General features: G+C 39.0%; 1 protein-coding gene across 4 annotated transcripts in view; it reads left to right on the top strand.

The window, feature by feature from the left end:
* The first annotated feature begins 1,224 nt into the window (after nt 1-1,224).
* Nucleotides 1,225-27,530, top strand: part of trim44 (tripartite motif containing 44) — a 47,352-nt gene continuing 21,046 nt past the window's right edge. Inside the window, exons 1-6 of one of the 4 annotated variants that reach the window (XM_085461411.1) lie at nt 1,225-1,289; nt 1,472-1,542; nt 2,013-2,694; nt 3,929-4,006; nt 10,430-10,726; nt 17,456-17,478. In XM_085461411.1, the coding sequence (XP_085317537.1) occupies nt 2,050-2,694; nt 3,929-4,006; nt 10,430-10,726; nt 17,456-17,478 (1,043 nt within the window). In that variant the 5' untranslated portion in view covers nt 1,225-1,289; nt 1,472-1,542; nt 2,013-2,049. The remainder of the gene's footprint in view (nt 1,290-1,471; nt 1,543-2,012; nt 2,695-3,928; nt 4,007-10,429; nt 10,727-17,455; nt 17,479-27,530) is intronic. The other 3 variants (XM_085461412.1, XM_085461410.1, XM_085461413.1) reach the window with 3 other exon arrangements.

The following is a 27,530-nucleotide window of genomic DNA, read 5'->3' as shown; positions in this document are numbered from 1 at the left end:
AATTTAGTACAGTAACACATTACATTACTGAAAAATATAATGGGATTACAGCAATGCATGCATTACACGTAACCCAGAATTTGGGGCTTTTAAGTTTGAGTTCATATGAATTGGTTGGGTTCCTGGCACAGACCTTGCTTTTAAGTATAGTCCACAAATTTTCAATACATTTTATGTTGGGACGTCCAAGAGATTTATTGTCAGCCTGTGCAGCAATGTAAAACTCTCTTCAATGTGGACATTGATGTTGGGGTTCTTGCAGTTTCCAGTTCACGGCAGACTTGAGTATTGGTGGTTGCTGAGCTGTTCCTGAACATCCTAACCAACTTCTCATTTAAAGGTGGCAGTCTCTGTCTTCTCCCAGCCCTTGGCAGTGGTGACACACCCAAATAAGTTGTACTTACCGGTACATACAATTGTTTGAACTGATGAAGGCTCCAAGATAACTTCCCAACTTGTGCAAATCTCCCTCTCAGATCTTCCGTGAGTTCCTTTGACTTCCCCATTGTTCTGAGTTCACTTCAGTCCAGTGAGCGCTGTTAAACAAATCCTTTTGATGCTGGCAAACAGAAACTGCCAGTTGTTGTCAATTATGATCTCTACCAAGAAGTTAATGAGCCATGGCTTTGTGAAGTCATCACAACCACTTATTAAAATATTTACATTAACGTATGCATACATTTCAGCGCATGTGTATATTTTGACTCTTTGTGAAAGTCCACGTAGATCTTGTTTTGAAACCCCTTAAAGATGTATGCTGTGCAAAGATTTCACCACAAAACAGTATTTCCCTGAAGACCTCATCTCATCTAACCTCTTGACCGGTGATATATTAGCTACATGACAAGGTCATTGGCTTTTGGTGCATTTGTAATGTAAAAATAAATAGATAAAATATTTATATGAATAAATAAAACACGGAAAAATGTTAACCCAAACACAAAAAAAATGCGAGGCTTCTCTGTCTTGGTTTTACTCGTCAAACGAGTTTTCTCTCTCCCGCCTCTGTGTGTCTCTACCGTTCCCAAACACACAGGAGACTGCTAGCAGGAAGTAGAAAAAAAGAAGACAGCAGCTGACAAAAATAAGGAAGTAAACGTTGTCGGTTTAGAGCAGGAGCTCCCTTTGTGCTGTAAAGTAAAAGTAGATAAGTCGACAGCTCAGCAGCAGAATTCAAAGTACGACGGCTGCGCTAAGGAAGTTAGCCGTCAAGCTAATTCTTCACAGACTCCACATTAACTCAGAACAAGCCCTGGAGAGAAAACACGAGGGAAGAGGAAGACAGACGAGTAAGTACACTCTGCAGACTGCCCTGCAGGATGAGGGAGGAAATGTCTGTGTATTTGTGTGAGGAGGCACTGTGTGAATGTGAGTAAGAGACAGAGAACTGGCAGAGAGGGGCGGTGGAAGAGCGAAAGAGGGGGAGTTTTCTCTCCATTACAGCACTTTTTCTGTCGGTTGTTTGTGTCAGCAGTGGAGAGAGTACACAAACAGAGCCCAAGAGAGGAAGGCTTCGAGGAGAAAGAGAAAGGAGACAAAAAAGTGTGTACCAGCCAGGCATGCATCTGTGCTCTTTTCATTCTGTTCAGCTTCACTCCTGCAGAGTGGTCTGAAAGGGGGTGGTGGTGAGTGCACATAAAGACAAAAAAGAACAAGATATGAAAAGGTCAAGGCTTGACGACATAACCAGGAAGGTGAAGGAAGGAGAGCAGGGGAGTGTTTGGTCATGCTGAGGGCACAGGAATACACACTCAGCACTTTCTGTTTGTGAGTCAGTAAACAATGTGAGTGTGTTTGCACACAAAGGCAGTTCAGTGACTGCAGATGTGCTGTAATGTGGCACTCGATGGCATTTCGTCTAGATGCCTGACAACATCTGTTTCGGGAATATTAAATCAGAGGGGATTAGTCCTGAGAATCTTGGACTTTCCCTTGTGCAAAGATGAGATGTGTTTACAGAAGGTCACAGCTATTTATAACCCGTCTTCTTCTCACTGTTTCTCTCCTGTCAGACTTTGCTATCTGATACCTTGAATTTTTTCAGCCACCATGGAGCACAACGGAGAACCTGAGACAGGTTCTAATGAACTGAAACAAGAAGAGTTGCCGCAGATGGACGGTTCATGTGATGCGTGCGAGCCTGATGAGGCCCAGCCAGCGACACAAGTGTGCCCCATCTGCAGTTTTGCCTTCTGCCCCATCCATGCAGACAGACACGCCAGTAGCACGCATCATGTGCTATTGCCCTATAACCCCGAAGGCACCCAGGCTAATGGTCTTGGCACAAACAGGGACTCCAGAGTTGGAGGCGCAGCTGAGGATGAAGCTGTGGGAGAGATGGCAGCTGAAATGGGTGCAAATCGTGGGATGGCACCTCTTGGAGTGGCAGTAGTTAATGGGAATGAGAGGGTTGATCTTGAGGAAGGAGAAGGAGCCCATAACTCTCCACCTGTGGAAGCAGAGCTCGGCGAGGGAGCTGAGGGTGCAGAAGCAGGGCCAGAGGCTGGGGCTGCTGAAGACAATGGGAAGAGAAACACCGTGACAGTAGAGAGATTGCGTTGCAAGGAGCATGGCCAGGAGGGCTCCCTCTACTGTAAACCTGATGAAAAGATCATCTGTGTGGTGTGTGCTGTGCAAGGTGAGCACAAGGAACATGAGATCATAACTCTGCATGAAGCCTACGTTTGGCAGAAGGTGAGATGCACACTTATGTAAGGTTTATATATATATATAGTGTACCTAATCTTTATGGCATGCCCCCCAACAATATCTGCTATGAAACATACAGTGTCACATGTCTAGTTTGCATTTCTAATTTTGTATTAGGTAGTGTGCCAATCATTGTCTTCAAGTTAATTTGAGAGGGCTATGTGCTCTATTTTAAATATATGTCCCATGATAACCCACAGTTCTTCATCAATAAATTAATTCTTACAGACACTTTGATTCTTGTGAAAGCTGTGAAAGAGAAATGAAACATTAAAAATACACCCCGATGTCCCTTTTGGTTTGGTGCCAATTATGGCTTCACCCTTACTTCGTTTTCCCAGATGGCCTTTTCTCTTCAGGCATTTTAAATAGAGCCACTGAGTCACAAGTTGTTTAGTGAAGCACTGCATTTGGTCTAGTAAGTCATGTTAATCTGTTGGATTTATGGGGGGAAAAAAGGTCCATCAAATCTGGGTTCATTTATGCAGAGCTTGGTGTTTCTGATTATTATAGTTTCATTTCAGGTCAGATGTTCAGCACACTGATCACATTTGGGCTGTGCTATTGCACAGAGGACAAGGTGATATGATCAGAAACAAGGGCTTAGTTTTGAATTAATGTTATGAGCATAAGAGGTTTTTGTTTGTGAGCGGTGAAATAAACTGATTTAGAAAGTCTGAGCAGAAGCCTTATTTTAAAATGGTCATGCAAAGTCAGTGAAACTTAACTGTCTAGAACTGCAGTGTTGTCTTTGGTGGTACAAACAAAAGTAGAGCAACACACTTAACTGACTTACATTTACAGACACATATGGATTGATTACAGACAAAGAGGGTCAGACATACAGCCCAAGGCCACAGTGTTTAGTCTAAACACCCCTTAGCTTTAATCCTGCTTCCTGTGTTAATGTGCTCTTGTGGAGAAACTTTAACACCTTGTATATTGCATATCAAAATATGGAATATTGTAGTCTGTAGTCTCCTCAAAATGTTGTCATACTACCAGATGAGGTTTTTTTGGCACTGTCCTTGTGTAGAGTTATAAACTAAAATGTAAACTCAATGGTACTCTTTTGAATGAGTGCAAGATTAAGGTAAACAAATAATTAGCCTGCTGCATGTCTTGTTTGACTTGCACAAAAAGAATATCTGTGTTTGTGCTGTTTTTATAGTGGCCTACTGTGCTGTGTTTACCGCTTGTTTGTCTGTTGTATCTGCAGAGCAGGCAGGGTTATGACCTGCTGGGCTGTACACAACAGATGGCTGAGAAGATCAAGACCAAGTGGACCAACCCTGAGGTGAGTGCTAACTCCTGTGTACAGAAGCCTAACACTTGTTATACAGCAAAGAACCATTTTTAGAAAACCTCTCCCAAAAAAGGTGCACGCATCTGTTCTTAATTAATGAGCTCATACCGGCACCTATTTAAATGAAGTTTGAATATATTTGTGGTGATAAAAGGTGGTTTTAAATTCCATGCAAGGGGTGACAGGGCACCATTTGTATATTAATTTGGATTTTAGTGAGATTGTGCCATGTGTTTTGAGTTTGAATATGCAGATTATTTTTGAAGCTTACATTTAAGAGACAGCTGAACAATCAGTGTATTTAACATTAAGTGTCCAAGTGTTACAGAACATAGATATAAGAGGTTTGAGTTAGAGATCAAACAACAGTGTAATTATACAAATAACCAGTTGCTTGAAGGTTTTTTACTTACTTGGGAGTGACTCCACAGTCAAGAAAATGATGGTCGATTTTAAGTCATATCCATGGACGTATTTAGGGCAAGCAGTGTCAGTCATCCTAACAAACTGAAGCTGCAGGCACTGGGCATTTCTATATTTTAAATGCAAATGCATATTTATGCTGGCACAGTTGGGATGTCACTGATATGAAGTCCTTGTATGCATTATTTCTTTGTCATGGCTTCTTTTAAAAGAAAAAAAAAAGATGAATAGCGATTTTTTTAAAAAAAAAAAATCAACTAGGTTATATCTGTAGCAACAACTTGTTTGATTTTGTAGGTTCTGTAGCTACGATCGAACATTATTTGAAGCCCTAACAAGGAAAAAGACAAAAAGATATTAGTCTGTTACATCTTTTTGTGTGCAGTTATAAATATGATATAGACAGTGTAGTATCAGAAACGGCAGTCTAAAATAGAAGTAGATTATGTCGTAAAGGGATTCAGCATTGTGTATATTCATTGTGCTGCTCCATGCACAGACCACAGATATTCCCAATTGTGTTAGGTTTCTGCAGATAGAAGTCAGCTTGAAGCGTGGCTTCATTGTGTGATTACTGAGTCATGACGTTTTTAGACTTCGGTTGATTTCACTTTTTTGACTCAGCACTTCTGTGCCAAGTCAGAGGTTGTATTTTTCAAAGTGACTGTGATCTAGGCATTGTCATGTAAAAAAAATAAAGAGTGCTGAATACTGAATGCCCCGTAGCTGTTGTTAAACCCTTTTTGAACTGGGTAAGCTGACAAAAAAAAAAATCAAGTGTTCAGTCTTCGACTCAGAATATGCATATGGTGTAAAATACAATGTTGCATTGCAATGAATTTTTATTATTTTATAATTCATAATTAAGGCAATAAGGGGGACGAATTATCCAATATAATAATGAAGATCGTATCTTTACAGGACTGTTGTGCTATTTCACTACTTTTGTTTACTTGTTAAATCCACTCAAATTCTATGCAGGGCTGGCTTTGTGTACCAGCATCTTACTGTCGGTAGTGCCGTCTGCAAAGGCACCTGCTGGTGTAAGCATTGGGAGGCGGGATATGTGACATAGATTTGTTTCTTCTTCTCAGATTGTCTCAATCATCATGACACAGCTGTAACCTTACTTTACCATTTTCATCAAATCTTTTCCAGGTTGCCCTCCAAAAACAAACATGGTAACCTTTTTCTTAATGTCAGCCTAAACAAAAGCTATTCAAACTGAATTTTCATGACAAGTCAACCTTGAAAGCAGTTGCTGTATTTCCATTACAGATGCTATAGCGGGGGCATGTTCTGCCACTGAAAATAAAACCTGACCACATATGCCTAGGAGTTGTGCACTGAGAGGTGTGACAAACAAAGGCAGGATTGGGAATGTGCGTCCGCGGTCTCGGCTATTTACCATTTAAAGCTGCAGTACCTGTTCTCTCTCTCAACCACCTCTGCAGCCCTTGTTCTGCTGTATGCTCTGCTTTTATAACTGTGTCAGAACCCATCGGTGAGCCGTGGCACACGAGAGCATTGTTGAATACATGCAGAGATGTGACCCAAGCACAGTGGCGTAGTGTAACCGGTTAATTAGAGTGGCCTGTGAGAGAGAACACGTTTTCTGGCAGCCTACACCCCACCCAAGTTCATGTGTATTATCATAGTAAAATATCAGTGCCACCCCAAGGACTTCCTGAACATTTAGTCTGGGGTTGTTTCACTGTGGATTTGCAGTGTGCTTACTGAAAACCTCTTACCTGCTTGCTCACAGGGCACTGTGTTAGAGACTATTATGTGGTATGTCGGCATGTCCTCTCGGCTCTCTCAAATGTCAGCGTCGCTTATCATGCATGACAGGCAAGTCAGAATGACTACCTGTGCTGAGAAAAGTTGTGTGTGTGTGTGTGTGTGTGTGTGCACGTATAAAATAGAGGGTAAAGAAAAAGAGGAGCTGGAGGAGTTTAAATTGCATGGTATTGACATCTTAAAACACTTCAGAGAGAAAGAGGGTCTGAGTGGCTGTCTGTGTGTAGGTGAGAGGTGGATGAAAGATTTAACCCTTGGCTTGCATTTGCTTATTAATTCTAATCTGCTTATGTACTTTGCCACAGGCTTGGGGATTTTAATCTCTGAGCTCATATTGTAATTCTCCACAGGGGACTAGAATATAAGGGGGGAAAACAGTGATAAAGCTGCATACATATTAATAGAGGGCCAGAGGCGTAACATAATTTGAGGAGTAAAGATGGCCGTCTGTCAGTCAGCCAGTCACCTGAAGTTAACTATAGTAAGAGTGCAGGTGAGGCATGTTGGGGTTTCAAACCACAGCAGTACGTAGTCAGCATATTTACCTCGTCTCATGTTTTATTTACTTTTTACTTGTTTCTGCCAACCAGGATGCCGTCTAGGGCACATGCAGTCCACAGAGCCTCTCAGCTACAAAGAGAAGAGTCCATTAGCAGCACAGCAGTATCAGCCCAGTCACAACTGTGTATGTGTGTGCAGTGGCTACATCCATTTTCCCTGCCTCATAAAATCTACAAGAGCAGCAGACACATTAAAGGTGTCTTAGGAAGCTGAGGTTGAGGAATAGACAGGAGAGACATGAAAAGACTTGGCAGACTTGGTAGTGTTAGGTTTATTCACCCCTCTCTACCTTGTCCTATTCTTTCTCTTCCTACCTCCTTTTGCTCTTTAGAGCTGTCACTCCCATTTTATTTTGCCATTTTAATTGAATTTATCATGTATCATTCCCCAGAAAGTTTCTTGGCTGACATTCCTTTAGTCGAAAACAAATAAAAAGGTGTTGGAAATTGAAACTATGCTATTGTAAAACCATTTTATAACTTCCGCCACTTCCCTTTTTTCTTATTGTTTTATATGACTATAGCAGAGCTGTTTTTATTCAAATCAATTATCTGTCCCTTGCTTTGTTGTGTTAGAGGCTAAATTGGAAAATCTAGTTTCTGGGAGAGATAAAGGAGAGCGAGGGAGAGTAGTGTTCACTTGGAACAAGGCCACTGTTGCTAAGGGCAAGGACAGTTCAAATCCATTTAGTCCTAATGTTCTATTAATGCTTTTTAGGCCTTTTTAAAAAAGCATCACACCAAACAGAGCTGTGAATAGGCAGTAGAGTCTGCTGTGATTTGGAACAACAGAGAAACATATCTATCTGAACTCTGTCGCTTAAAATAAATCCCTAAAGCACAAACCTTTTTACCACTCCAAGGGCGATCGTGGCTCAAGAGTTGGGAGTTCGCCTTGTAATCGGAAGGTTGCCGGTTCGAGCCCCGGCTTGGACAGTCTCGGTCGTTGTGTCCTTGGGCAAGACACTTCACCCGTTGCCTACTGGTGGTGGTCAGAGGGCCCGGTGGCGCCAGTGTCCGGCAGCCTCGCCTCTGTCAGTGCGCCCCAGGGTGGCTGTGGCTACAATGTAGCTTGCCATCACCAGTGTGCGTGAATGGGTGGATGACTGGATATGTAAAGCGCTTTGGGGTCCTTAGGGACTAGTAAAGCGCTATATAAATACAGGCCATTTACCATTACAAAAAAAAAAATGAGATGATTATTTTTCATCCGTTAAAAACAGGGAAAGTTTGAACCTTTGTATCAGTCGGTTAATTTTAGATGTTTTGATCATTGTGCTGATAGACCGTAGCAGTCTTTTGAAACATTTGGAGTTAACTACACATTAAAACGGCATTTTATTTTTATTTTTATTTTTTTTATGACGAATTTACTGAAGTTTCATTGTGGTTTAAAATGTTAAGATGAAAAACTCCTTTGTTATTAACACAGCTGCTGCTTTTATAATTCAGTCACTAATGGTGTAAAACATGGACGTAGCTTATGGGTCACAAAAATCAGCTAATGCAAAAGTGTTTTCAACTTACATTCTATTTATAGGCCACCAGATGGTGATAGCTGTAGTTCCAAAAAGACTTCGGATCTTTGGAAGTCTATGGAAAAACAGCTTTTTTTTCTCTCCCTCTAACTTTGTAAATCTTGGTAATTTTGTTTCAGAATTGAGGGTTATTCATGTAGGTTGCAATTTTACAATCAGTCCCTCTCCTTTTTTCATGTATTTATTTGTTTGTTTGATTTGGATTTTTTTCTAATATCGAGGGTTCAAAATGGCACTTAAGAAACAAATGAATGCTCACGCTGTATCTTTACTCCAACTAGTTCCCAGTAAGCAGTGGACTGTTGTCCCTCCTGAGGCCTCATTTTGTGGCTTTAGTTTGCAGCATTGGAAATGAAGATTAGCACGCATGAGTGCTTCTTCCTTCTTACTTTCCAATCGGGACAAATTCTCAGAGAAGCTTCATTGCTGAGTGAAAGGTCCAATGGCAGAGAGCTCTTGCTTCTCAACAAACAAAGAACTGATCCAGGATCACAGCCTCCATCTGCCTCAAAGGCCATGGGGCCTCACAGAGAACCAACAGAGATGGTTGAGAGAGAGGACGCCTAATTCCGTGTATTCATACCATAGCGTTGGCTATGGGAAGGTTTGTTCTTTATGGTTCCTCACTGTGGCAAAAAAGACTGTGTACAGTCCTTTTGTGTACAGGCATTTTCTCAGATTATTAGAATGTTTAAAATCGAAATTCTACAGTGAAAAACTTTCATCTGTCCATGTTTTTGCTCACATAGTTGTGAACCCCTGCCTATTTAGTCCTGAGGCACTCACTGTCTCAACTTTACTCTGTTGCATCTTTCCTGACATATTAAATATTTTGCCTTGTTAGAATTAACTTCAGTGTTTTTTGTTTTTTTTTTAAAATAAAAAGTAATACAGCTTCTCAGTTTCAGCATTGGTGTGTTTCCTTGGTACTATTTTCTATAAACTTTAAATTATTTGAAAACTATTGCATTTTCTTTTTATTTACATTCCACAGAGCACACAGTTGTTTTGGCATTTTAGAATAAATGAACTCGGAGAGAGTCATGTAGTCAATGCTGGTCCTTTCTCTCCAGTAGTCTACAATGGGGGGCTTTGATACAAGTAGGTCTTGACAATGAATGAAACTTTGTTACTAGTCTAACCCAGTTGTAGTTTTTTGTTCTTTATCTGAGAGAAATACATTCATGGCATTGATTTTGGTGAAGATAAGAGAATGAGCAATGTGCATGTTTTTCTCTCCTCACACAAAGAAAGTAAATTAAAAGTGTTACTTCTTGCGCTTGGTTTAATGGGCAATTTGGAGAATCTGATTGCTTGTGCAGAAATGGCAAATACACGATAAAACTGGCTCTGCCAACCTTAGTAAAGACTGATGATTCTTTGCTTCACTGGAGAGAGGGAGACTGAGGGGAAACAAGATTAAATAGATGGAAAGGAAGAGAGTGAAGTTCTGCTCAACGGAAAACGGGAGACAGAGCAGCTGATGTTCATAGATTGAAGCAATTATATTCAGGAGCAGAGATCATGACAAGGGATTTTGGGTTATTTTACCTCATGACAGTATCTTCATTGGAGGTGGAGTTTTGTCTAGACAGAAGAACTGCAGGAACGAGTTTGTTTATTGAGGTGTTTTAACGTAATGAGTCATAGCTAAAGAGAGGCTCGTTGGGGAATGGGCAAAGGAATTAAAAAGGTATCTCAGTGAGCAGTTCTGCTGCCTTGAAAGCCAAACAGATGGCTTGCTGTGGTAGAAGGAGCCTCTGAGATCTCTATCTGCAGATGGGATGCATGGAGTTTGCCTTTGGGGAATCTAATATATGCTATCAATTAGTTAATGCATGACAGAGACCTGTAGGCTTGCTGGAATAATGTTCACATTTAAATGTATAAAGTCCCTATCTGACCCTCACATGCATTGCTTTTAATTGCTTTTCCCCCCGCATTCAGATTTTGAGTAGCTCATTGTGGTTTATTCTGGTTAATTTGTGGCGGCTGTATATCTCTGTTTTGTGGTGAGTTAAATTTGCCCTGTTTATTCGTTCTTTCTCATTGTTTCCTTCTTTGTCTCTTTGAACTCTTTCTACATATCTTAGATGTCTACTGAGGAACTTGAGGAGTATGTGAACAGTCAGTTTGAGGAGCTCCGCAAATTGGTGCTACTGGAAGAGAAGAGGACCCTTCACCTGGTAGACCTTAAAGAAGCATTCCTCACAGCATCTGCTGCTGAGAAAATCGCAGAGATCACTGTTGAGACTGAAAAGCTTCAGGAAGAAATGGCCAACATAACACACCAGCTATGCCTGCTGGAGCAGGCTGAGGCGCAGGCAATAGCTCCTGTAGTGGCAGTAGAGGCCCTTTTAGCAGGGCCTGGAGCAGCTCACAGAGTGCTGGTAAGAGTAGCATTCATAACATTTTCTTTTTATGAGGGATGTTTACCTTCTTAAACCTTTTAAATGCAGTGGGGAATATAATTGTTTCCTCTAAGTTGGTGCCTTTTAAACAAAATCTGATTTTTGTTAATTAATTAATTAAATTATTTTTATAGCTATTTTCTTTATGTTCTTAGACTTTTACGCTACCTATTTGTTTGACCAGTTAAGCAGGAACTATAGTGTTGCAGAGACTATATAAAAGCAGTCATTCCTGTTTTACTATAATGAAATCTGCCTGTGGGACACATCCCATCTTGATGCATTGTAATCCAAAGTCACCAGACGAGTCCACACAGTCTCAGACACTAACATCTACCTAGAGCGTTAAACTTACCGTCAAAATGTATGTCGTGAATTGAAGCATGCCAGCAGGCTCGCAGCCACAGAAACTATACCGTACCCAGTACACTGGAGCCTTTCCACTTGCATATTTAAACAAGCTTGTTTACTAACTAGACCTAAAAATGTCATTAACATACCAGTCTTAGAACATTAACCAAGTGCTCAAGAAATTTAATGAAAAGACAGTGTCTTACTTACATGTTTGATTGAACTTGGCACCCTAATTAGCAACATCACAGCACAAGGTCTGTTGAGAAGATTTTGAAAGAATGATTAACTCGTGTAACATGAGAACATGCTTGTAAAAGCAGTGCTATTGCTCTTATCTAAAAAAGGTTATAGGTAGTTTTAAGGTAGGATGAATAGAGAACAAGAACCGCAACACAGAACAGTTATCAGCGTTACATAAAGCTGTGTTTATTTGCTTGTGGTTAGGCCTGAAAATGGTCTTGCGCATGAGGTCTTTGTTAAAAGATGAATGCTGTCAGCCATGGGTGCTTGATTCCAGGTCGTCCACTTGAAAGGATTTTCTTCCAAGTACTTAAGAAACCTTCTGCAAACAGCAACATTTATAAGGAGAACAGGTGCCATCATACACAGCTTTGTTCCAAGTGAAAAGAGACACTGGATCTACAGTATTTATTCATTATACATTATACTTATATATATTGAAATTATGTTTTCAGAATGTTCTCTCCTCTGTTAATGTGATGCATGTAGATAGATGCAGATAAAGCCTAAGCTTTTGGCTGCAATGTAAGGCCAAATACCCTTTTGCTATAGTATTGGCAGTTATAAACACATTTAGTCTTTTTACATCTTGGCCCCTTGGTGAAAGTTTACACCTTGTGCCAAAGAACTGCACACACCTGCACATGTGTGCAACTACACTATATATTATAGAGGTTTGCATGTATGTGAACTCTTGCACAGTAAAGGGTTGCAACCCATCTCCTCACATGTGCATCAAACTCTGTGGCGCTTCACTGCGTGTCTCATTTGAAAATTGAAGAGAAGGCTTTTACTGCTCATGGCCCCAAATTAAAATATCGCATTGGTCCATTTGTCACTCTCTATATTGCAGTCACTGCAGTTAAGAGAGGAGGCTTGAGTGTTCTCTGGAGGTTCTGTGCACAACTAAGTAGGTTGTAGTAATAGCGGTAGCTGATGTGTAGATTGCTTTATGGCCCTAAATGAATGTCGATGGGTAAGCTGTTTGTTGTCATGTGTTAGTTATTAATGGAGTAACTAAAAAGCAGCATTATTCGTTCACTGGAGATTCGTGTCAGTACAGAAAGAGAAGTTAAGTAGCTGCTCACTTATTACGTATCTTGCTGTGTACTCAAGCGAATATACACTGACGCTAGAGCTGGGCGATATGAGATTTTTTTCATATCACGATATGTTTTTTTCATTTCAGGCGATAACGATATCTATCACGATATAAGCCAAATAACTATATTTGTAAGATTTAAATGTGCCGTTGCTCACAAGTAAAATGTGAAATAATCAGCAGCTTGTTTTTATTTAAATATTTATTTCCCATAATAAGTTCAACAGGGTAGATGTACTTAAGGAACATGAGACTTTTTCAGATAAATAAAGGCAAATATTGCAAACTACACAAAAGGCAGCCACTAAAGCGTTTAAGTTTCAAAATAGAACAAATGAAACAAACTACTAAATTGTCAATTCCACTTAGAAACAAAATATTAATTCTAAAAATAAATCTTAGTTTGTTTTACAGAAGAACAGACAAAACTGACTAACTTTTGTCAATATCAAATAAACTGAGAACTAAAAGGAAATTCTCAATCTCTCCTTGTTGTATAGCTGAGCTTTTCAAACAGTTTTAACAGTTACTTTAGTCTGACAAAAGCCGAATGACGAATTAGCGCTTCCAGTCAGAGACTGAGGCTACGTCCACACGTACACGGGTATTTTTGAAAACGGAGATTTTCCGTTTTCGTTTTAAAAAATAATCCCGTCCACACATAAAGGCAGAAATGAAGGAAAACGCTGCTATGAACATGCCAAAGCAGCAGGTGGCGCTAGATTCCTAACCGTGCAGAAATGTTGGCCAATCAGAAGTCTAGAAGCCTCGGTGGGAAAAAGTAAACAAAGCTGGGGCATAGAAGCAGAACCGAGTCGTATGTGTGGAGGGACAGTAACTGTGTGTATATGTAAGCATTTAAACACTGCAGAGAGTAGAATTAACAGTATTGTAGAAATTCATTTCACCGAAACAATAACGTGGCGCACAGTGTGACGCATGCACCAGTTTATTGTATTTCCAGACTTGCTTTCGGCACAATTTACAGTGCACGCTACTCTGTTTTTTGTCAGACTTGAAATAGCCGAAATACCTTCACACTACGGAACTTCTATGGCTCTTCCGTTCGACAATCTCTCCGCCATTGGAACCATCATCTGTTTTCTCTTCGGTCACGCTCGGTTGATTTTTCTAGTCGGCACACTCATTTCCTCCATTACCCGCTGGCTGCTTCCCAAACAAACACACGTGCGGCTTGGCACTTGTGCTGTACGTAACAAGTCACGTGACGTGACGCTGCGGCTGTGATTGGTTCGGCTCTGCGCTACTTAATTTGGATTGGCTGACCTTTTTTTTTTTTTTTTTAAGAGGACAAGAGCGGCGAAGTCTATCGCGATAGTTTAATTTCTCTATCGAGTAAAAGTTATATCGCGATACATATCGTTATCGTTCTATCGCCCAGCTCTAACTGACGCTATCACTCACTTGTTTATCTACAACATTTTGGTGTTCCCACAGCGCTTGTAACTGTTGCATGTTTCATGTAGTCCTCCTGCAGTGTGTTGGGTAACAACCTTTCATGTTGTCATGGATGAAACTAACATTTATGATGACTCCACCAATTATTGATAGCACTGGATGTTTAGGCAAATTTGGGATCAGTCTTTTTAAAGTTTTATCTAGGCTGGATGGGAGCCATTTAAGGTCCGTCTATGATGGCTGATGATAAATGGTATGTTGGTTGCTGGTCAGAATCTGGTTGGGTCACACTATGAATTTCATAGAATTTACCGAAAACCACACTTGTGTTTACTTGGTGCCTTAGGTAGTTTGTTAGATGTTGTGCTTTGGATCCATTATTTTCTTCCTTTTTTGGGACTAGTTTCCACACCATGATGCTGCAACCACAGTTTTCAATTGTGTGGATTATACTAATGAAGTGAGGCTCAGTGCCTGGTTTCATGTGGTTGGGAAATGTGGCCAAATGGTTCATTTCAGATGCTTTATAGCACTCCATCCCTCTATAAAAATCTTATTGGTGAAGGGCCGTGCTACTGATTGTGCTTCTGTAAGGATTTCCCGTGATGAATTAACAATATATTTCCATAGCCTTCCTTTGGTTTGACATTGTGGAGAATTACATCCAGACTTATATGGAAGAAAATGTGTTGAATCCATTTTAACAAGATTTGGAAAATTAGAAAGGGGTCTGAAAAGTTTTCACATGCTGTATGCGGTCCCTGTTTGCTTTTTTGGATTACTGTTTATTTCTCTTCTTGTAAAGCTCAATCTAATCCTGCTAGCCTGGGAGCTACAGTTCACCCTCCAGCCCTTTTGGAATTGGTGCTCTGAGTTAAACTTTTTACAAGAAAAGAAGGATTTACTTTTTCAGACAATTGCTGCTTTGTATGCATATCAAGGCCAAATACTGTGGCCATGTAACTGCAAGTCTGTGAGATATATAAGCTAGGATGTAAAATATATCTTGCACTTATCCTTTTAACATTCTTTGGATGAAAATTAAACAATTGGAAGGAGTTAGACAAAAATATTAAAAGTTACAGTCTGTTTGTTATCACATTGCTCAATTTCCATCTTTTCATTAAAAAGTGGCTGTAGGTACTCATTTATATCATCATTAAATTTGTGTTTACTTAAACAATTACTGATGATAGAGTAATTAAAAAAACACACATGCCCCTGGGCAGGAGTCTTACAGCTAAAAGGGCGATATGTGTCAGCTAAAATATCCATACAGATACACAGAGAGCACAGCAAACACTGTAACTGAACATGCACACTAAAACGACAGGACTGTAGAAGATGGTACACAACAGGTGCATGACTGTAGACTAAACACGGTTAATACTGTGTAGACAGAGTTTATGTGAAATGCTTAGCGTATAAGTACTGAATTGGATTTCGAAGTTCTCAGAAATATATCTTCGAAAAACAGACACAGAGCCTCACTAAGCTATAAAGAAGATGCAGCATGAACAGAAAGCTAAGAAGCCTCATTATTCAGGCAATCTGAGTCAGAACAAGTGACCTAACCCTCACTTAGTTCTGACCCAAGTCTGCTTTGTTCGGTTTTTATATTTTATACATGTTAGCAGGATTTTGGTTTAAACCATTTGAAAATGATAAGAAATAATATTTTAACAATAAGTTTTCTTTTTTTCACTTCATTTTTTCTATATCTATTATATATGACTGTACAAATGGGGTGTCAAATGAAATTTTTTTTTTTTTGCTTCAGATCATTTTTTACACTTTTCAGTTGATGCTTAAAGCTTCAAATACAATTAAGTTGTTATTTGAAAAACAGGTCATTCTTTTAGGATATTTTCGTTTTAAATTCTCTGACTGTGGTTTCTTTCCAGCTTTGAGAGACCAGTTTTTATGTGTGCACATAATAACTAAGTTGCCCCAGGCCATGTGAATGATGTAGGAAATGTTGAATCTGGGCTCATTCAGACCTTGAGGGATATTTTTGTTTCTATTGAAAAGGTAACCATAGTCCTATAGCTGAGATCTTCTTTCAAACTGCACATTTCTTTTAATTTTGTTCCATTAAAAACTCTTAATTGGACAAAATAAAAATGATGAACACAGCAGTGTAACACAAGCCTTGTTTGTACTCATAAACTGATCTAGTCAAAACAAAGAAATGCATTATGTGTTATTAATAGACAGTTGGCCTGCAATGAAAAAAAGACTTGCATGATAAGGTGAAATGTGAAACGGACATGAATATGATATATTTTACCTTTAACAGCCAGTATGCATAACCCTATTAGGCCTTTTTAAATAAAACTTCCATTTCATAAAAAAATGAAATGGAAGTTTCTATTAAAATGCGATTTACCTCATTAAAAAGCCATATTTGCTTTAACGGCACAGACAAAACAAGATTACCAGTGATTCATAAGCATCTGCCATCTACAGAGGCAATTTATCATTTTGTATATCACCGCAGTAGATTTTAAATCAGACAACCAAGATTCGATTAAATTGCAACATTTCAACTTTAATTTCAAGGATTGATACAAAAAACAAGTTTTGTATTAGCTGTTTAGGAATTACAGCCATTTTTATACACAGTCCCTTATTTTCAGAGGCTAGAAATTAATTGACTTGCAGTCAGTTCCAGGCTTGTTCCCTCAGTATTGCATGACAAATTAAGGGGATAAAAGATCTAGAGTTGATTCCAAGTTCTGAAGTTGCAGCTGTTTACTGGAGCTTTCCATATGAGGTCCGAAGAGATGTTGATCATTAGGCTGAAAAATCTAAATCAACCTATCAGAGAGAAAGCAAAACCTTTAGGAGTGGCCAAGTCAGCGATCTGGTGCGTTATTAAACAAAAGGAATATTGGCCAGTTAAGCAACACCAAAATGCATGAAACATCACAGAGGACAACAAAAATGGTTTTGGTGGGGGGGGGGTTATAAAACATCTAGCCAAGTCAAGAACATTTCAAGGAGGTAGGAGTGTCATTGTTTAAGTCTATACCTTCATCAATGTATAAACAGGAGTGTTCAATATAAGCACATGTATAAACATGTTAAATTCTGACTGTAAAGATTTCATGTCTACAGTCCAGCAGTAATTTAAATGTGACAGATTTGCTTCAGGAAATAATGAATTTGCATCATCTAGGATTGGATGAGATTTCATTTACTTTGTTGTTATTCACATAAAAAAGGGATTTTTCTTGCAATGATGATATGAGTGTTCCACGCCGGCAGTGTGACATTGAGAAATCTTTTAAGCTCCAATCAAAATTAAATAGAACGGCCTGCACATGACTAATGTTTGCAGCTTTGTTCCAGTTTGTTCCTTTAAAAGCTCATGAATATACATGAGCACAAGTGCAAAATGAAACTAAAAATTAATGGGTCAGATTTTAAGCCACACCATCTGTGGACTGCACTGATTTAAATTGAGTTATTTTTTTGTTACTCAAAATGCATGCAAAAAGATGTCAAATGTTTTGTTTTTAAATATGTTTTTCTTTCTCCCTGTCTCACTCTTTTCTTTCTCCCCCTTTCCCTCCATTTATTATTTTCAGCACAACATTGAGGCCAGGCCAAGGTAAGACTGCCCGTATGATTCATGTTCAGCTTTTTATAGCAGAATAGTTTAACTGTGACTGAAGACCCCTCTGTACCTCCTCCTTCTCCAACATCATCCACTATGACTCTAACTAGCATTCATCTCACATACAGTCACACACCTTACAACTTTTTTTTTCTTTTTTTTTTACCTTCCCTCTAACAACCTGTCATTTCCTCCCTCAAACATCACCCAAACTCATACACATCAAGCCATTCCATGCCTCCAAACCTATTCAGTCACATGCAAGTCACATCTGTGCCCCAGCAAGGCAATTAGTAGTCCTCTTCTGAGTGTCCCCCTGGAATCAGAAGAGGTGACAGTCTGCCTGGTCCAATAAAAGTGCTCAGAACAGCTGCTGGCAAGATGCGTGTGTGCATGTGTGTGTGCATATGTGCATGCATTCCCTCATCTGAGCCATTTCAAAAAGCCCAGAAGTGTCTTTAAAAAAACAAACAAACACACAATCTTTAACATGGTTCCTAACTAATGTCTGGATCCATAGTTAATCCTTGAATACAATATTATCAGTGATAATTTTAGGGCGTATCGGCTTGCATGCATTTCTGACAGGATTGCTGCATCATCAGCAGGATCAAGTCTCACTATCTTATACATCATTGTATTTACATCTCTAATGTCTCAAAGCGGGTAAGGTGTACCTACAGACGTGTAGAAGGGAGATTTCTTTCTCAGCTACTATGTGTCAATTTGCGTGGTGGTTTGTCTATACTTTCTCTTTCACCATTCTGTCTGTGTGTGTCAGACAATCTGAAATGGATAGTCTCACACTTATTGATCTGTTGACATGAAAACCTCTCCACCTTCTTCCACCAGAACAGGAGCACTCCTAACACCATCTGTTGTCTCTGCCTTCCTGCTTAGCTGTCTCTGTGGGCTTTCATCTCAAAAGCACTCTTCCCCTCTACAGACACAGACAGATACACAAATACACACAATACACAGATTCAGACAGTTACAGCAAATGCCAGTTGATCTGTCTTTAAAGAAAAATCATTTCTGTATTTATTTAACATAAAGGCTGAATATAAATATAGAAATAGTCATGTGTCGTATAATACACTTTTGATGGACAATATCCTTGTTTCCAGCAAATAGAACTTTAATTTTTAATTAAACTTTGTACCGCTGACATTTGTGCTTCCTGATTGTGGGAAATGTACTTTATTTTCTCCCTGGAGTGTAATGTTCTTTTTAATAAGAAATGAACACATTGGCCAGGGCTGGTGCATGGTGCCAACATGCAGTGTGTTATTGATTGGTCAGCCGCTATTATGACCCTGAAGTTCTAGACCAGATGGCGGCAAGCTTGGACTCGAGGGTGAAATGAAGCTAATAGTTTGCCTTTGGTCAAGGTTAACCTCTACATCTCTGTGCGCGCGCGCACACACACACACACACACACACACACACACACACCCCCTGATATAATTACTCCGACATATTACACTAAAACGCAGTGTGTGCAGAATTTATCATGGCTGGTGAAAAATGGCACCAAGTTGGAGAGAAATGAAAGGAAAAAAAACAGAAAGGTGTGTTTGAAAGAGCTTGATGTAGGACTGTGTTTGTTTGTTTTGGGGTGTTTTGGGGTGGTTTTTTTTGGGGGGGGGGGGCTTACTCATCTTACAACTTGAAGGTGAAGCAAACAAAAAGGTAAGCAGGAAAAAGAGATGAAGTGGAATAGGTGTAGGGAGGAAATAAAGAGAAAGAGAAAATAGATTTTAGAGGATCAAGCATGGAAAGGATGTTTAGGGTTATGTGCAATGGGATCCAGACAGCAAATTGATTATGGAGCAGAAACACTAATCCGCTGTCTGAGCCCCATATCGCTGCCATAGACAGAGCATTCCCGTAGGCCCACAATCCTGCACCCACACACATCTTTCCTGGTCTTGCTCATCAATACAAACCCCTGCCTCTCCCCAAGCCGCTTAACATAGGTACTCCATGCCTGCCAAGATTTGTCCTCCTCTGAATATAAATCTTGCTTCGCTCCCTCCTCCTTCTCCCAACCATTTCTCTGCTGGCTCTAATATGATGCATTGCAAATTTCACTCTTATTCCTTAGCTTTAGTCTGAGCGCCTCCATTCCAGCCCTTGTTCCTGACTTTTAAGTTTTTACATATGTTTGTATATGTGTTTGTCTGGTGTGGATTTAAAGGATACAAAGCTTTTTGAGTGTAATGTTTGTATGAATTCAGATTTGCGAATGGGAACATTATTTGTTGTCATTTATCTAATTTATCTCTTAGACTCTCTTCATGAATAATTTTGGTGGTTTTATATGCTGCATGTGCTCATAGATAAATGCTTAAAGGTGGAAATATCTCATGCTTGCAGCCTTTGACATTTAATGTATCTGTTTTATAAATTTAATTTTACAAGTATTTATTAAATTAAAGCTAATAGGCATTTACCTCCCTTTCATAGCTTATCTATGTACAAACTGGAAGAAAAAGTTTGCAAACCCTGGACAATTAGCAGAATTTCTGCATTGATTACTTCTGCAAAGAACCGTATCTTTTCAGCAGTCGTTTGTCTTGCCTGTTGCAGATTTTCATGAAAAGTGGGAGAGCATAGGGAAAGTGAAAGTATATTCACTTGTGCTGTCTGCATTTCCACCATTCTTGCAACACAAAATGGTTGAAGCAGAATGAATGCACAAAATTACAGTGTTTTCGATTTTGTAGAGATTACTGTAGGTGCTTTTTGTCGTTACCCTTGCCTACCCCATTTCTTTCATGAGAGCTGCAGCTGTTCTGTATTTCCATCATTTGTTGATTTTGTTTCTCTGTGGATTGATAAAAATCCATGTCTTACAGGGTGTTTTGTGGTGGTTTTTTTTCTGTAATGCTTCGTCTATATTACTGCAATTGAGGTTCAAAACAACTAGTCATTTTTAGAGAGTAGTCTTTACCAGTAGCCAGTTTTTCTATTACTTCATTTGTAGGTAGTGCATCTCTACAGTCCACTCTCTCCCAGCTCAGCAAGTAGCTGTTGAAGAAGCTATTAGCACTGAACTTTTTCCAGCTTGCACTGGACTGAGTCCAATAAAGACATGAAAAGTATAGTGGTGTGTTATTAGTTTAGTCAGTTTCTTAGTGTTCAGTTTTGAGTTCCATTTATGATTAATCAGTGAAGATTCCAAAGAGTTCAGAAACTTTCTTGCAACTATGTCTACTTGCCAGTGATCATAGACGTGTGTTGCATGCTGTCTGAACACACAAACACGCATCCACAGTCAAGGAAAAGATGGGGAGAAATGGATTTACTAGTAGATTTTCGGTTCCTGAAAGGCACTTTTAAGTTGTCTCCTGAGGTATTGCTTAAGAGAGAAATGGAAGAAAATAAAATAAGACATTGACAGAAAAAGATTTTACACTAAGGAATTCTACGCATTTGCATTTGCCTTTCTGTTAGACTTTTTGGAGGCCTATTTTTAGCAAACGCGTAAACAGATTTAACTGCCTTTTGGCTTGTAGGACTGAATGTGTTTTTGAGTGAGTGGGTTTTTGGAGCTCCGCTTGCCAAAAAGAAGTTAGTGGGGCACCGTTCATGGGATTATTTCATTCTGCTCTGTCACATTATCAAGCCTCTAAGCAAGGGCAGAAGTCAGCCTTAATATGACTGTCGCCTGCACATACTTGTGATAGATTTGGCTGATGGATGTTTGCCCTGTTTGGCTTTAGTTTTAACTTAGTTGTGTCAGAGATGTGAATATCTAATGAACACACCTCTATACATAACTTGCTAAAATAGGTTCGGGATAGTAACTGGTCCCAACACTAGGCCTAATGCCTATATTTACTCTGTCAGGTGTGTTTTTGCTACATTTCTTTAATAAAAAACTTACCCAAGCATTTCTGTAAAATTCTGCTTCACACTTTCTAGTGTGACAGTTGTAACTCTAAGTATTTTTGAAAGCTGGCCCATCTTTAAGTTAGGTCCTTTCAGAGAAGGCAGGTTTCTGTTTTCTTTGCTTCCCACAGTGAGCTGTACCTCATATATATATACTACAGTACAAATACAGAATATGAGATGGCTTTAAGAGAGGTATTTTGGGAAAAATCATGCATCAGTGTTGACTTACAATTGTGTCTATATAATAGGTTTAAAAGCTTTTCAAGCCACGAAAAGAATTGTACCCTATTCAAACAAATACATTGAAATCATATCTTAATAACAAAAGTGTTTTAAGTGTGAACTTTAAACATTTGAACTTTGTATTATTACAATGGATATTAATGAACCAGTGGAAATAACCAACGCTTAAAATCATCTATGTGTTAATGTGTCACTTAATCAAATGTAATTAAATTCTGTGTCTATATTATGTGTGAAAATATCATTCCTACTAAACATGTACTTAGATCTTTGGTAATAAGAATTTTGTTATGTATAGAGGTATATTTAAGACTTTGAAACAAAAGTAATTAATACATAAAGTTGCATTTGCATGGGAAGAAAGTCAGATCCAAGGATAAAGGGCACTGAAAAGCAGCAGAATCCATCAATAATGGACAAAAAGAAGAAATACACACAAATAAGGAAATAGGATTAGGACACTGGAGGCTATAGTTGTCTTTAACTACATCATATTGCTCTGTCATAGCTGCTGATAATTGGGTTTGTTTCTCAGGTCAGTATAGGCAAAGAAAAAAATTTTTTTTAAAACTGATCAAGGCCTGTGAGCTTATGATTCTCATGGTGCAATTACACAAAAAAGGTAAAACTAGCAGGAGAGCACAGCACTTCTAATTCCAGTGTAAAATTCCCCCCATTCGTTGCCTTAATCAGTCACGTCTCTCTGTATCTCAGAAGTCCCTTTGCTTTGCCTTGCTTCACTTACTTTTTTAATGCATTTCGCATAACACACGCAGCTGAAAGTAAAGATTCTCTCTCTGGTTCCTTCAGTAATCTTTTTGCTTTTGTCTTACATAAACACAACCATCGCACTGAATAGCTACCATGAATTTACTCTAATGTATCAGTAATGTACTTTCCAATGTTCCATTCTTTATTTAGTCATTTCTGTACATTTTATTTGTTTTGTAATTTTAGATAGTCTCTGTTTATAATAACATCACACTAGATATAAATGAGCTCAGAAAAATATATGAGAACTTAAAAGATTTAAATGGCCAGAGCACGGTGGGGATTATTTTTTTATTTTTTTTACTGGTGTGTGGGACTCTTATGGGGGCCATTATCCTCATTGTGTCGTCGGTGTCTCACAGCGATTTTGGCAGCACATTGTTTGTTGCACCGGTCAGTCATGGACCTCTCGGTTTTTGTAACCTGGCACGTTGCACCACAGCCGTCACAGCTGGACTGAAAATACGAGCATACGATCGTGTTGATTTTTACAACCATTATACTTATATTCCAGTACAGAAGCTGAGAGACATACAAATATACAGAGGGAGATGTTGCAAAACAGGAAACTGTTGTTTAGGAGAATACTGCGGCAGCGTCTTGCTCCTTAATGGTAGATATAAATAGACTGTGAGATGAGGGTGTGTCTGTGACTGAAGTGACCATTCTCTACTGCAACATTCAGATGTAGGGTCAGAATTTGCCATCATCATAATAATAATAATAATAATAATAATGATGATGACTGTATTTATATTCCACTTTTGAAAACAAAGCACAAAAACAATACAAATTGCTTTGCAGTTCAAATAAAGTCAATATTAAGTGTACTTATTAAAGCAGACAGACACAGAATCAGCCATACCGACAGACATGCATGCATGGTTGTAAACTCTGGCCAAAAATAAAAAGGAAGAAGTTAAGAAAACGTTAACCTAAAAATTATTGGTCTTTTTGATTTCATTTGGAAAGATAATTTGCAAAGTCATTTATTTTTTAAGAATATATTAGTTAACTAATCGAAAACTGTCAAGAGAGATACAAGATCATTTTTCCTTGGATTTCTGTACAATTTGATTTCTTTGCATTAAAGGTAGTTGCCCCCTGGTGGCTATTAAAAAGAATTCAAGTTTATTGCAAGTTTACTGTTGCTGGGTTAGCTTTAAGCCCAGGAGCTTTTTTATATATATACAGTCTATAGGAATGACAAGGCACAGCAGTAAACATAACTGTATACAGTAAACACAGTATGTCTGTTATTTGATTTGGCAGAAATCTGTCCAGTTTCCTGGTATTTTGGACAGTTTCATGAGCAAAAATTTATATTTTGTTTGACAAAGGAAACACTAAAATACTAAAAGAGACATGTGGTCACCATTTTCAGAGTTTATTTCTATTCTTCTCCTTATTATTATCATTGTTGTTGTTGTGGATTTGTATTATTTTCCTGTTTTATACTCCTTTTTTCTGTGTTTGAGTGTTCTTAAAACACTACATCATCTGTCATTGCACGGTGACTTATCAGGCCCATGGCAGTCAAGTCAAATATCAAAAGAAGGATTTTCTGTTGGAAAATACTTTCAGCGCTGTCATGTCTGTTTTCGCAAAAATACATTCCTACCTGTCTGGACTATTTCGCTTTTTTTGTGCAGTCATGATTCTTGCGACTCTAACAGATGATTCAATTAGACAGTTTGTGTTTGCTGACAGAAGTGTGAGAGAGATGGGGGGGGAGAAATCACACTGCCTCACTATGTGAAGGCTGCAGACCACCCAAAATCATGGCATGCATTCACATGAACACACAAATCAAGAAAAGAGGTTGATGTGGAAGCAAAGCGGGTACTTTGGGACACAGCTTATCTGTCTGGGCTGCTTGCCCTTCGCTGGGTCAAATAGATGAGTTGAGTGAAGCAAGAAGGTGTCAGGGGAGCATGGCCGGAGGACACAGGACAGAACCCAGAGATGAAGGCACGGGGAGAGAGAGAGAAAGCTGCATTTCCTCTAATGAAAAATTTACATTGCTTTCTATAAAAGGAGCGCCTACTGGTTTTATGCCATGTGTGTTTGTGTGCGCATATCAACATGCCCTCATTTAATAATTAAAAATGTTTTAGCTAGATGCATCTGTATCTGTTTTTTCTGCATGTGTGGTTGTGTGTGTGTGTGTGTGTGTGAGGGGTAAGGCTCTGCTCTTTTTTTTTTTTTATGGTTTCACCAGATCCCTTCTCCCTCTTGCTCTTTCTCTGCATCTGCCTTGCTTTCTCTCTGCCTTCTTGTCCTCTTTCAGTCTGTCTTTAGGCCATCACCATTCCACAGGGGTGGATCTGAGGCCCCCAATGAATGCAAAGCACACACAAACCTTCCTGACAAATGGATAGACATGCATTTAGATGATAAGAGACTATAAGCATGCATAATTCATGCCACAGGCACAATTTTCCTCCAATTTTTAAGATGTCATTCATTTGTGTTTGAGTGTGTGGGCACATGAATACTGTCAGCATAGCATGACTCACATCCAACAGTTTTTGGGAAGCAAAGGGAGAGAGGTGTATGTGTGCATGTGTGTACATCTGTTACAGGTTAGTCTGTTATGGGAGCTAATGACTCTTTGTTTTTCCTGAATCATTTTTCTTTTATATAAAATTAGTTGATATACCTAGAGGAAAAACACCTCTGATGATGCCCATGTAGTTTGCTTTTGCCTGTGGACACACATTACAATATGGTGGTTCCGGATCAAGTAGGGAAATAGAAACTGTCTAATTGAATCATCTGTTAGAGTCGCAAGAATCATGACTGTACACCACCTGTCAAAAAAGCGAAATAGTCCAGACAGGTAGGAATGTATTTTTGCGAAAACAGACATGACAGCGCTGAAAGTATTTTCCAACAGAAAATCCTTCTTTTGATATTTGACTTGACTGCCTGATAAGTCACCAGATAAGTCTGATCTTACCTCAGGAATTTCACCACAACTCTAGGGCACTTCTGCTGGATATTTGTAGTTTTTCACTGCCTATAGCCCTGTAAGGACCAGAAGCACAGCGTGTTTAGGGGTACTTCTAGTATTGATCTGCTGTGTAGATATACACGAGTGCTCTACAGAGCGCTCTGGGCTCACAGACAACACACAGAGAGCAAAGAGTCTGCTTTAAGTGCTTAGGATTTGTCCAGGATTAATGTCGGATTATTGCTCTGTTTGTGTTGATACTGAGCCTGAAGTGTCCATGAATAAAATATTCTTAATCCATGTATGTAAAATACATCCATCTTCCACTCTCCCCTTTGTTCTGTGTGTGCCAAGGTGTGTTTGTAATCTGATATTGTTCTGACTGCTCTGTGTGCATCTGCTTTTCTTAAAAGATCCTCATCAGCATACTGGTTTGAGAAAAGGAACGGTTGTCAGTTTTGATTTGCTAACATTGGGTAACTGTAAGAAAGAGATATTTAGCAATTTAAGGAGCACCACTGAACTGTTTAAATATTCATATCTGTTAAACTTTGCCTTGAAGTATAAAAGATTGGATTTAACAGAAAGAAATGGTGTGGGAACCTTTGCAATTTTTCTAAAATAATAAAAGTTTTTTGTTTAAAAAAGGCTAGTGTTGTTCTGCAGAGCATCTTTATGAAATTTGAAAGTTAACATCAGTCTAATATGTCTAATAGAAAAACACGTGCATTGACCAAAGCTGTATTATAAGCCAATTGTAAAATACGGTTTGTATTGGTACATTGTGCAAATGAAATTTAGCTGTGGTAGTGTGTAACCAGGCAGAGATGAGATGAGCAGAAGGTGAAGTCTGTAGAGATCTATTTCCACTCTATCAGGGAAGATGTGGAGCGACTACTGAAGAGGAAAAAGGAAAAAGAGGGCGTTGAAAACGGCAGAATTACTGTAAGACTACTGAGCAGGTTGGTTCTAGAGAAGGAAAAGGTGGGAAAAATGAAAGAAAGCATGGCAAATCATATTTCAGAAGGCTCTGTTGCACAAGTCTGCAACAGTAGGTTAGTTCAGTAAACTTCACTGACCTTCGTAGCACAAAGCATTTTTATCTCTTCCAGTGGACCATATTTTGTCGTATCTGCTTCACCAACTACCCTTCCTGATAACCTTGCACTACCTACTGTAGCTCTGTACTGAAGATCAAAATGAGTCACTTACACTAAGGAACCACTTTCAGTTTCTTCAGGTCTCACCTTCCTTTACAGTTGCTGTGGCTGTAAATTGAGCCAGGACATGTCATCTTTATGTCACGTCATAAAGTGTGTTGATGTGTTATTATGTACTTCATTATTTAGGAGTAATGGTAAAATGGTAAATGGCCTGTATTTGTATAGCGCTTTTCTAGTCCCTAAGGACCCCAAAGCGCTTTACACAACCTGTCATCCACCCATTCACACACACATTCACACACTGGTGAGTACAGAACAGTGTTTCTATATGCTGCTTTCCCCTTTTTCATAGCCTGCTCCCTCCCACCGCATCCTCTCATTAAATTACTCGTCGAGACATCTAGCTATTTTGTCTGATAATCACATTGTCATAGATGCCACACAAACTCGGGGAAAGACCATGAGGAATTGGTATCAGAAATATTTTTTTAAAAAAAGAAAGAAATCCAATTGTGTTAATGGCAGCTTACTTTCTCCCATGAAACTAGATACTTGAGTGATTGTCTGTCTATTCTGCAGAGTGTGAATCTTGGTGTGTATCTCTGCATGCATGTAATTATTTGAATAGGAGAAAGCAAAAACAACAAAGAAGTAATGAAGGTGATTAACGATGAACATCTGCATATTCTCCTTGTTCGTCCATAACATGCCGCAGTGGTATAGAAATAACCTTCTGTTTTGGATTTTGTTGTTGTTGAGGAATATTTTATTGTCTGGTAGATGTTATAGGGTTTTTTTTTTAAGCTCATGCTTTACAGTACAGTGGTCCCTCGCTATAGCGCGGTTCACTTTTTGCGGCCTCACTGTTTCGCAGATTTAATTATTTTTTTGTGCCATTTTGCATGCTGTTTTTTTTTGTTTGTTTGTTTTTTAACAGCGCATCGTGTTCTGCATCCTGATTGGCTGTAGACCATTGTCTGTCAATCTCGTGCCGTGTCTCCTGTCCAATACAG

Source organism: Copadichromis virginalis, linkage group LG7 (genome assembly GCF_057382275.1).
Source record: "Copadichromis virginalis isolate Kocher_CV1m ecotype Utaka linkage group LG7, C_Virginalis_male_GT1.1, whole genome shotgun sequence".
In the NCBI taxonomy this organism is placed as follows: Eukaryota; Metazoa; Chordata; class Actinopteri; order Cichliformes; family Cichlidae; genus Copadichromis; species Copadichromis virginalis.
Note: the sequence above shows the minus strand (reverse complement) of the source record. Positions and strands in the feature narration are given on the sequence as shown.